This window comes from Rhodnius prolixus, unplaced genomic scaffold (genome assembly GCF_049639745.1).
Source record: "Rhodnius prolixus isolate KJV_2025 unplaced genomic scaffold, Rpr scaffold_8, whole genome shotgun sequence".
Classification (NCBI taxonomy): Eukaryota; Metazoa; Arthropoda; class Insecta; order Hemiptera; family Reduviidae; genus Rhodnius; species Rhodnius prolixus.
The window spans coordinates 36,296,622-36,309,034 of NW_027411593.1; the positions used below are offsets into that span (position 1 = coordinate 36,296,622).

Consider the following 12,413-nt stretch of genomic DNA (forward strand, 5'->3'; position numbering starts at 1 on the left):
ATTAATGTATCTGAACAACGCTTTTTATTGTAAGTTGGCTCACTGTTAAATCACAATCAGTGTTGTTAACATTTCTTTCGGAATATATTTTTTTTTTTTTTTGGTTCTTGTGTGTTCTTCGGAGAAATGGCTGACAGCTTTTGAAGGTGATTTGCAAAAATTAATTTTTAAATTTCTACAGTTCTCTTTTGCTTATTAAACAATGAAAAGGTTTAGCTGATTTAACAACCAAGTATGCCGTGAGATTAATTACCGTAAGTTCTGCTGACTGGCTGCCTCTCTTGTTCTTTTATTTATTTCTTCTATTTACGTAAAATTCTTAAATTTCTTTTTAGTAATTTACAGCCATTACCCTATCTATATTGATTCTTAATCCAGTTTTTATGAATTGTGTATTGTTTTCACTGCGATTCATAAAACAATGATAAAATAAGTATTGATTTTTGTTCTTATAGATTTTTTTAAGTGAATTATATAATAAATAATCAATTGGTAGTGTAAATCTTTTTAGGAAATATTAAGATTGTTTTTCAGTTTACGACGTATGTAGAATAGGGATAATTTGTTTTTTAACCTAAAAGTGATATGTCTACAGCAACTTTGGGGCAGTTTTGAGGATATTATAATGGATAATTTAAATATTAATCCAAAAAGTAGGAGTCCGTCTCCGTGCAGATTGTCCTCTGCACCCAAATCAAATAATACTGGGTGAGTTTGATTAAAGTGTTTTATAACTTGCTTTCTGTATTTGGCAATGGCTTTGCTGATGTAATTGTCCAAGCTATAGTCTTGTGTTTGTTTATGCTTGTACGATGTAATGTTCAAGATGAAGTTTACAGTTGTAATATATTCTTACTCCTGTATGTAGCAGGACGGCTGCAAGGTGGGATTCATTTATGTGTATGACTCATGTGGTATCAATTTTGACGTTTGGTTAATATTCCTACAATAACTTGTCAGTGATATTCATTCCCATTATGTAATATGTCGCATAATTGTTTTCGTTTAGTTAAGTTTTAACAGGTCAGTGCTAGATTCTGACAGTTGTCAAAAAATTGTTAGTGCTCAATGATTCTTAAATGATATGCCAGTCTTTAATGACTTCTGCCTCATTGATCACATAGTTGATGTTACATTAGCACTATTGTTGATGACTTTGTGTATAGTTCATCTAGTTTTATTGTACTAGCTAATTAGTGAATACAGTTATTATAATTACTTCGAAAATGTGAATCCAGTTCCATCATAAGTTAATTTTCTTTCAACTTATTCAAAATAAAGGTTAGTCAATTAAGAACAAACAACATATTTTTACTCCATTCTGGGTATTACAAAAATTTATGTTATAAAGATTGTCAATTCAGTTATGCAATTTGATCAAACAAGTTCAGAAAAATGAGGTTGTGAATGTTAGAAATAATGTTGTGATGTATTAACTGGAAAAGCACCAATAATTGTCGAATAAATGCGCTCTTTTGTTTGGTTCCTAAGGGAGAGTGATGTTTATTTTGCTAGTAAATCAACAGATATTAACAAGTATACCGAATTATGAACTTGAAAAATTGCTTTGTTTTACTCTGAAGTGAGAGGACCAACCTAAATTTTATACTCACAATGTATTTCATTTAAAGTTCACTAGATTAGCTCCTTCTAGCGCGTGAAATCGAAAAAAAAAAGAAATTTTAAATAATTATATGATTTAATTTAATACATATCAAGAGAAAATAAGTCTGCATTGTATTTTTTATGTAAGCCTTAACTTATATTCCCCCACCCCAAGTTGAAATAATAGTGAGTCTAGTAATGTAATTCTAGATGGAATAAGTTTTGAAGGAAATCTATTATTTAGGTAAACATTCAGTCATTCACCCATTAATTTTTACACATAACAGATTATTAAAACTGTCCGGTAGGACAGTTGTATAAGGATTGTTTACTTATGTATATTTGAAAATTAGTGTCAGTTGTCAGTTCAGCATGATTACACATATATAGGCAGACCATAGATTTAATTCTAGTTTGCGAATAGTTTTAGGGGTCTTAGTTAAAGTTAAATCTGTAGCATGTTTTGTCCGCATCATATACATTTTTTACATGTCTTAAAAAATTAGCTCATTTAACAGTAATTTCAAATTTTAAGATTCATTTTTCATACTAGAATGACTATGTTATTTTATATCAGGTTGATTACTATTTAGGAAAAGCTATTTTTTAAATAAATATTTCTATAAAGTTCACCCCGAATTTAATTAATACCAGGTGATTAAGATTTGTTCTATTGCAACCTCCGATAGGTTTGTGATTACATCGTAGCATGAGCAATGAGAGAGGTGTTCCATCCGATTTCGAACTGAATTTTTAGTAGAATTTTCTTCTGATAACCAACTAATTTAAACCAAAGATCGACTTTTCGGAATCGGAGCCGGACAAGTAGATGAGGTAGCATTGTGATATTCTTGAGCACAAAAAGGTTACACAATTTTTTTTCAAAATTTGTACCCACAAATACATACCATGGGCGAAGAACTTAATTTCTAACCGTGGTATTACAAATCAATTGTAAATTCATGAAGTTTATTGTAGGAACACATCGCAAATAGCAGACTTTAGTGACGATAAGTTTTCATACAATAATTAATTACAATATTAATCAGTAAAATAATTAATAAGCAATAAAATAATATATAAAAAATCAATCGTTTTTCTTATTGTTTGTAGGATAATTTTAAACTATTTAATTGAATAAAAAAATATTAAATTTTGCTGGTGGATTCGCTAAACGAATATAACACATTAAAAACTCTTATTTAAAGTGTACCTATTGAAACATTGTTAAACCACTGCAGAAAAAATTATTTTACTTTAATTTTTCATGTAATTTAAACTACATAAAAAGTTAGCTAGCTTTTATTATAAAATACGATTTTTGAACTATAGATCCCAACACTTTAGACTGCTATAAAATATTATGACACCAATTCTTATAATAAGAAGATGAATTTATAGATATGAACGTATACATTCAGGAAGATTTGGCTTTCTTCAGTCAAATTCAGTTATTAAAATTAGAAGTATCTTACATTAAAGAACAAAGAATTCGGCGCTTAAACTTCCTTCAGCATTTATTGTTGACTTTTTTCTTAATTTATAAAATTATTAAAGTAATTTGCCATCGTTTAAAAACAAAACTGCAAAATTCTGCCTTTCATTTTCATTTTCACCTGTGAGTTTTGATTTTAATGGTACTGGGTTATTATTTTAGATCATTCCGCGAAAGCAGAATGAGTGGTGGTAGCGGTGCAGGTGGGGGAAGATGCAAATCCCCTTCTTCATCAACTTCCAGGCACGAAAGATGCAGCTCAACGGATGCTGGAATGCTTCGTTGTACAGGAGTTGTTGTACAGTCTACTTCGGCAGGATTAGCTGTCGGTGGTGGGGATCTCCAACAGCATGGAAATCAAGGTGACGATGGAGGTTTGCCGACAGTGTATGGGCAAACAGGAGAAGATGAAGCGGTATGTTTGTTTGTTTGTTAGTGAAATAAAAATTGAAAAAGAAAAAAAAAAATTAGAAATTATTGTTAGAAATTAGAAATTATTATTTTTAATATTTTCATTATTATTTTAAAGTGTTTAGACAAAGAAAAAAAGTGATTTATTGTGATTTTCAACTGTTATCAACTTTATCAGTTAGATAACATGAATAATCAACAAACCGAGAGTGTATGGGTATGTTTTACAGATTGAATTCGTTTCTTGTATTTACTTTTACGGTGTACTTGACTTGTGATAGTTAATTTAGTATTGTCGTGCAATAGAAAAGAAAAAAATAGGAAATTTTAAAGGGCAGGAGGAATCGAATTTCTTCAAGAAAGAGAGTGTGTACTTCCATTTTAACATTAAATTTTTAAGCTTTAAAGCTTTTTTTATTTTTTTAAATTTTCATTTTCGCAGAAATCTAGAAAGTATAGCGAACATGTAAAAAAGAATTTAAAAATATTTTTAGAATATAAACGTTTTCGGCTACTCACATATATGTTACCATGGTAAGCAATGAACTCAGTCAAATCACTAAGCGATAACACATGAATAGAAATTCACAATAGCTCACTATTTTAATGAAGTGGCTTTTTTTTTAGTTTCTTTAAGTTGATAATTTCTTTTACTATACATATACAGTTTTTACTGGTTTATTTTTCAGGGCAGTGAGGTCATGTTTTTAACTGTTTTAAATTGTTCAGAATCTAAGTATAATGACATTCATTGCTAATTTTCGAAGTTAATTTTTTTGTACCCCTTTTTTAACTTTTCTTTTTTATATTTTATTTTTTCAGATCCTTTCCTAAAAGGAAGTATTATGATTTAACGTAAAAGTGGCTTTTTACAAATTTTCCTTTCTTTCTTGTTTTCGAGAACTAAAAAACTGTGTGCGCGGTGTTTTTTTATTTTGTATATTTCACTTACATCCTTGGTTGAACATTAGCTCAAAAACTAACAAAAAAAAAGAGTAAGGTTTTAGTTTTTCCCTAACGTACAAAAAAAAAGAGTACGTTAGGGAACCTGTTGGGTACTTAATGATGAGGATTCCTTAACTCTTTGCTAAAATGTCGGAATGTACTACAAAGTGAATTTTGTTTTTCTTGAATTGTTTAAATTTTCTCGAAAGTGGCAACGATTTCTTTAATTCTCATTATGTATGTATGTACATACATATATAACACAATGAATAATAATAATTTGGAATATATTTAACTTTTATTTGGAATATTTTTTCAGAATATTAGTTGTAGGTAGCTCGGGGAGAGCTTGGTAAGGCTTACCTTAAAATAATGTCACTTTGGTGAAATGTCTTGTTATTTATATAATATTTAAAGATCTAAATTGAGTTACAAAAATTCCTAGTTAAAATTTAGTGTGTTTACGTCCATAAGGAGATCAATTTTTCAAAGCAAATATTTTCCATGAAATTGGGATTTAATGAGGATTCAGAAAAGCTGGTTTTGGATTTTTTTTACCCCTAAAGCTCCATTACTATATGTGCACCACTTCATTAGTAATAAAATCATTTAAGAAAGGAAAAAAATATTGCGATAAAATTCGGAATTTGTCGAAAATCCGAAAATAATTTTTTACTACTTTCTATTATATCTGTAGTAAAACAAAGTGGCTAATTAATCGTTTCGCAATTAATTTATAATATAAACGATGTATTATATGGGTTGTATTTTCCGCGTAATTTTTAATTTCAGTACATTGTGAAACAAATATATCGAGGAAGATTTTTCCTTGTTTGATAAAAAATCGTTTTTGCTTTTAATTATGTATATTAATAATAACAAAATAAAGAACTATTACCATCTAAGGATTTTTAAGATAGTTATTTGTATTTATTTATTTATTTTGTGGGTTATTATTATTGTATTATAGAAGTTAAAATTTAATTTAACAAAGTGAATGCTAATTTGATTTTTATTTAATTTGTAATATTTAATATAAATTATTCAAGGACATTAAAATAATAGGTGATGGAAGCCAATTATTAGTTTTAATAGATACTACCTTTGTCAAGGCAGTTCCCATAATATTAAAGGTACATGTAGATGCAGTGTGAAGAAATATTTATTTCATATCATTTTTAAGTTTGTTTTCAAGGACATGACTGTTTAAATTTTTCTTTTAATTACTAAACATTTGTTTAATTTTTTTTAAAATTATTATTAGGAAAGTATTGTGATAGTGTAAAATATTTGATATCAGAATTCGGAAGAAATGTTTTCTTGAGATCTCCTCAGTCTGAAAAAGTTTCTCTCCCTATCTTGTTGTGCGAGTGTGGGTGGATGTTGCACTAGAAGTAGTAGAAGTTGTACACATAGTCCTCAAAAATTCCCTAACAATCCCAGAAATTGATTGAACTATTTAGGTGTGTAGAGTATAAAAAAAAAAATTGTTTTTCAAGAAGTCTTAAAAAAGTGAGTCGTTTAAAAGTAGACATACTAGAAATTGCTTTTTTTTTGTCGTATAAATATTTTTTATTCTTAAATTTGTGAGCATAAGTAATTTTTTTTCTGTTTAACTTCCGAGGGCTTAATACCATTTGTTTGAAAGTTATTTTATTTTTACAAAGATTAAATAATTACACTATTTTGTCTTCTTTCATTTTTAGATTTGGGAAGGGAGTGGGAGGAAATCGGCAAAACTATCCAATCAAGTTGTAGAAAAAAGAAAGTCTTTGTTTTCATAGTAATTGCTTATCAAATTATAACATCCATGCGTAGTGATTTACAAATATATTGATATCAACCTTCCCTTGATTGTTCTTATCATGCCAGTGAGTTCATTGTATATCACTACTAATTCATTGTTTATCCTACACTTTGTAGTTTGAATACTCCTTAAAAAAAAAAAAAAAAAAATCATAAAATTGATATATAGTACTTTTGTTAGCGAGTTGGTAATACATTCATCAAAATGCGTATTGTGATGCTTGATATGGTAAATGGTTTTTAGGTTTCAATTTTATCTTTATCTTTTTTATTTATTTTTGTAAATATATATAAAATGACTTACTTTTTGTATTACTCCGGATTTAACTTTCACGGCGATTTAGTGTCTTATAATGCCTCAAAAACTTTTATGAATTACAAGTTAATTGTTATCTTTATTGATTTTAATAGGTTATTTTACTTTATTTTTTAAAAGAAATAATAATGAGGTTAACTTAAACTTTTTTACATTTTTGTAAGCATAACTTATGTTTAAAATTGAAATTCAGGATGTCAGTGGTGTTCTTAATGGGTCTGTAGACTTGGGTGATGACGCAGATGGCCGCAGAGCAGCTATTGAACATATGCATAATAAAATAGCGAGGACAAGAGAACTTATCAAGGGAGAACAGACTGCTAGAGATGGTATGTTATCATTTTATCATTTATCTAATTTGTTTGAATAAAGTATGTCGTCAGAATAAAAAGCCATTCTATGTATTGTTGTTGAATTTCCTATGAACAAAATTTATGGACGATTTATGAACTAAAAGAGACTAATGACATCATTTTAAAAACATTTTCCAGTTTTTTCTTTTTTAAAAAAATATATTCAAATTTAGAAATCTACGATATACGCGGGATAGAATAGCGTATATGATAGATGTAAATACATATTGTTAGAGCGAATCAAGAAAAAATCGACTTAAAAAAAAGTATTTATTATGTTCAGAAAAACAACATAACCCGCCAGAAATGATCTGACTCCAGTAAAACAAGTCACTGTAAACTACAAAATTTCGTTCCATAAATTTATATTAATATTAGAAACTAAAGAAATGAATGTGATAGCACTTTAGAGTAGAGCTTGAATCACTCTTCTTTAAGAAGCCCACGGTTACGGACATGATCTATCATCAGAGGTAGATTAACCAGTTTGGTGTAGAGAATTTGACTTCACTTCCGTTTCTGTTTTGCACTACACGTGATGACCGTTTCTAACTTTGTTGGATGTAAGTCCGCAAACGTTCAGGCAATGCGAAATATGACGGATAAAATCAACGATATTATCCTAACAATATTTTCCAAACTAATTGACTATGTAACAGTACAGAGCACTGAAGCACAATTCATTACAATATTCTTAAATAGCTCTTTACAGGATCTTCCACTCTCTAAAAGTGCTTTTAAATTAATATAACTAGGAAAATGTTTCTTATAAAAGTTGCAATTCTGTGTATGTATAGTTTAGTAAGTGTAATATAGCCAAGCAATTTAAAGCGAAACCCAAAAAGCTAACATATATTGCACTGGGTTCAATTCCCAAGGTCCTTGGGCCATGGATTTTATTAAATTGTTAATATGAGAAATTTACATATTGTGTTTGCTAGTCACCTTCACCCAAGATATCTAATTTCTTGATAGTTGAACATGAAGGCTGCCTAAAAAAAATAGGCATTTCTTTACTTATTTATGCAATTTAGTGTGTACCACGTTGAAAGCTAATCGTTGGAGACGTTCTCAAGGAAAAAAAAAGTCGATTCAACATGTTGGGGCCCTTCCATAAGCCTGTTATCAAATTTGAACACTTAACTTTTTTGTATTATAGTGAGTACTTACAGATATAGATATAATCCAATTTGGACATGCAAAATTGATTACTTGATTATGATTACTCTTTTAATACGATTAAATATGAAAATAAAATTAATCCTCCCCAAAATTGACCTCATCTAAAAAAAATAAAAATTATATGGCATTGATTTCTTTGTAACTAACTATATCTTCAAAAGTGCAGTATCGTTACTTTAGTTAGGTGCACTAAAACTATACAGATTCAGCCTTCTGCTAAAACGTTAGTACAAGGCAATAAAACGCTGACTTTGCTGCGATATAAAATTATTTAGAAATACTTTGCTTACTAAATGCAAGAGTTTGGTAAAAATCTCTGACATTTCTAATAATAGGATCTCTAATATAAGGCAAGTTTTCATTCAAACATTCTTTTGTTTATCGGAATTTTATCGTCAGACTTACAAGTTCGGCAAAATTTAATTTATGACTAATTATTATTCCTTATGACAAAATCATTAGTCATGGCCCTTGTATTCTGAAGGTTTAATTTACAATTATTATGAATGAGCATATTAGGAATGTAGCTTAGTTTTAGTAGTTATCGCAAAATGTTCATATTAATGTTGAATAGGATTAATAGTTATCAGCATTTGGTTTTAATCGTGAGAATTAAGAATTAGCCATGACTAAATTTTGATCAATCCTGTTGTATATTTAAAAATTGTAACATTCTTTTTAAAAATTTGATGAAAAATATATAAATAATTTTTTAGGTACTTCTCATTCAGTTTGGTTTAGCTTTGTTTTTAACCTTAGCAAGCACGAATTAGGACATAGTTTAATGGGAAAAAATGTGTCACTATTTTAGACAAACAGGGTGATGAATTAAATCAATTAAGATATTTTATTTTTTATTTAGATAATGTAAATGAGTACCTGAAGCTTGCATCTAATGCTGATAAGACTCAAGTTCAACGAATCAAGGCGATATTTGAAAAAAAGAACCAAAAATCAGCCCAGAGTATACAACAGTTACAGAAGAAATTAGATAGTTATAATAAGAAATTGAGAGATCTTGAAAGTCGTATGAACACAAGCGCTGGAGCTTCATCAGGAGGTGGCAATCTACATCAATCGGAAAGACATCACCATCGACAGCCCAGAGAAGTTTTAAGAGATGTTGGACAAGGTCTCAAGTAAGTGTAAAATTATTTCATTACATATATAAAAAAATATGTACAAATGTTTACAATGTAGTTTTTAGCTAAAAAATAATTTTTGCAAAGTCAGTTTCTAATATAATGCTTAGTTGAATGAGTATAAACTCTTTAGGCTAAAAAATGCTGATTTTTTTGGTAGATTTTGTTTAGATTTTGTTTTACATTATTTATTCATTTCCTTTCTTTTTTTTAGCGCATTATTATGTATTCCTATCGCGGTTTTGTTTATTTTTGTTTATTTTATTTCTTAGTGTTATTATTGCATTTATTTATTTTTATTTATTTATTTATTTCATAGGCATGTTGGTGGTAATATCAGAGATGGTATCATTGGTTTACCTGGGTAAGTTTATCATAACACAAATTTGATGGAATAGAATGCTTGTAACAATGCACTGTACTTCTCTCATTAAAAAAGTTTGTATGTTAATACAAAAAGTTACATTAATAAAAATGCGAGAAAAAAAATGCTAGCTGAAGGAAAAAAATTACAGATCTGTCTTTCACAGTTAATAGTAAAAAATTTCAATTGAAAATGGGGTTTAGGAATGAGTTCAAGAAAATAAGAAGTTACTTATGCAACAATGTTAATAATATTTCTACTAATATGATATGTTCTCCCATACAACCAATACTTGAAGTCCTCTTGCGTACCTTGCTAAAGGTGAAGCGGTCCTCCAAGTTATTAAGTTATTAGCTGATTAAGGGCAAGTCTTAAGCGCTGTCATATTAGATCTTACTCATTTTCTGTAGAAAATAAACCGAATAAGAGGTCACCAAAGCAAAATTTCTATCTTTAGTTTTGTAGAATGGCGTGACAAATTCTTGTTATTCGAGGTCATTGTCTTATTGGAAGATGTGCACCATATGGGTGAAGAGTAGTCAACAAGGTATCAGAACTGGTAAGATCTCATCGATATAGGAGTGGTGTTCTCTGAATCTGCCTTGGGTGATCTAAACTAGTATCTACAGCGCCCTGTATTATTAAAATTTGATGTGCTGTCTCCGGCAAAAAATTTAAAATAATGCCTTTCTTTACTCGCTGCTAATCTCTTTACAAAAACTCAAAATTCGATCTCGTCTAGTCTCGATTTTTAAGAAGATCCCACTCGATGAGTACTTGCTTCATACAAACCGACTATTCTTCCCTTTTCAAAATCAATTAACTGCGTGTAACGCATTTTCCTTATAGTGTTTGATATTGCCAATTTTAATAATCTTACTCCCTTGTAAAAGTCTAGGCAAACATACGAGACTAGCCGAAAATAGAGATCCCGATGTTCTTTGTAACATTGTTAACTTTACAATTTCCTATGACAAATAATTTACAGATCTACATATAGGCTTTAAGATTGTCAATTTTGAGGAATGTCTTCAGCCATGTTCAAGAAAATAACCATAAATTGCAAAATCTCTTCAATAAAATGACTCTTTCGTTGATTGACCGATTTTATAACACCTCATGGCATCAATCGAAATATCAAATATCTGCAATTTCTGTTTTGAGAAAGTTAAAGTGCTGGAAGAGAAAGACTTGATTAAATTGTTACAGCGAAGTTTAGTGTAATCTAATTGTCATACAATTGTTCTGAAATTTTTTGAGACTGAAACAATCTTCGTGTTAGTAGTATTAATTATTAATTTTGATTATGTCCTTTGAATTAAATGCTTTGATTGGTCACCGTATTTGATATAAAATAAATATTGGATGTAATAAATCCATTTGGCGTTTTTAGAATGCAAGAAGTATTAGTGGGTTTTGGAAGCCTAGCTTAAATAGCAATTTTCTTGTCATGATCTGCAGTCCGTATAATTTAAATTGAATTTTCTTTTGTAAATTATAATTTATGGAACACAAATACCATTAAACGGAAGTACAAAGAAACAAAAGCTAAATAACTACTGAGTAAGATCACAATTCAAATATTAATAAATTTCTATATTTCTTAGGAAGATTTGTGTTACAATCAGTGACCGCGCAAGAAACGGAGTTGAATATTTGAGAATAATCCATTTTATCACATGTAAATTCCATGGCCTAAACTTGGAGCCGAGCCCAAACCTAACTTACAGTATCCTCACGCCCCTAACCATTAAACTATTTAGATTACACTTTGTAACGATTAAAATTTGAAAAGATTTAGTGTTCTCTCTAAACGGTATACTTGAAATTTTCTTAAAAGAAATTCTTTTAATCCGTTTCCAAATCTAACGGTTAATTAATTATTACCGTAATTTTAAAGTATTAGAAAGTGTTTGTTTTTGTTATATTCTGAAACAGTAGTTATTCATTTGTAGGGAAAAGTAAATTTTTATTCAATTCCACTGTGATTAGGTACTCTTTCGTCCTACGAAATTGTGTAAAATTCGACATTACCAATAATTAGCATAAAATTGAAGAATTTTAAAGTGACCAAATTATTCCTTACATATGTATACACTACAAAATTTATCTTTTTTGTTTTTTTGTTTTAAACAGATCTGTGATGTCTAAACCGAGAGAATTTGCACATTTAATTAGAAACAAGTTTGGTAGTGCCGATAACATTAATTCCCTTTCCAGTAAGTCCCAATTCTTCGATGGTACGTTATTATATATTAAAATGTATCATTTTGTGTTTATTTAATTTTATTGATAAAATATAAAATCTTATTAGTGGGTTCTGGTAATGGAGAATCTGATTCTTTAGAAGATGAAAAGACTCATCATGGAAGTGCGACCTTACCAGGAGGTTGTTCACTTGGATCTGGACTGAAGTTTACATCTGAGGTAATTCGAGATTTTAACGTTAAATAATGATTGTCCTTGATATACATAAGTATATAGCTCAAACAAAACTATTTAAAAAAAGTTAGGAAGTTGTTTTGTTAAGATAATACAAAAACATAATTTGTTGCTATAAATTCATAGTCGAGAATTGTCACGATGAATAAAAAAGGAATGTTTTTCTTTGGAGGTTGTGAAGTCATAGTTTGAATTTATTACACTATCACATTGTGATGTTTATTGCTTCTGTCTTACTTTCTTGAACCTATTATCGGTCACTGTAGTTGCATATATGTTTTAATTTTGTGCCCTGTTTACATCATGTAGTTAAATGCCTTTAAGTAAAGCTTTTAGAAGATTTAAAGCAGAA

The 12,413-nt window shown here is 29.1% G+C and overlaps 1 protein-coding gene across 17 annotated transcripts in view; it reads left to right on the plus strand.

Moving 5' to 3' along the window:
• The window catches only part of Dmtn (transmembrane and coiled-coil domain 2 protein Dmtn), a 23,347-nt gene continuing 10,934 nt past the window's right edge, over positions 1-12,413 (plus strand). For 4 of the 17 annotated variants that reach the window (XM_074122692.1, XM_074122693.1, XM_074122690.1 and 1 more), the window contains exons 1-8: positions 86-254; positions 596-708; positions 3,263-3,515; positions 6,772-6,907; positions 8,976-9,252; positions 9,575-9,619; positions 11,756-11,859; positions 11,934-12,046. In XM_074122692.1, the coding sequence (XP_073978793.1) occupies positions 626-708; positions 3,263-3,515; positions 6,772-6,907; positions 8,976-9,252; positions 9,575-9,619; positions 11,756-11,859; positions 11,934-12,046 (1,011 nt within the window). In that variant the 5' untranslated portion in view covers positions 86-254; positions 596-625. Of the gene's footprint in view, positions 255-595; positions 709-3,262; positions 3,516-3,589; positions 3,729-6,188; positions 6,328-6,452; positions 6,492-6,771; positions 6,908-8,975; positions 9,253-9,574; positions 9,620-11,755; positions 11,860-11,933; positions 12,047-12,413 lie in introns of those variants that run through there. The other 13 variants (XM_074122695.1, XM_074122694.1, XM_074122697.1 and 10 more) reach the window with 13 other exon arrangements.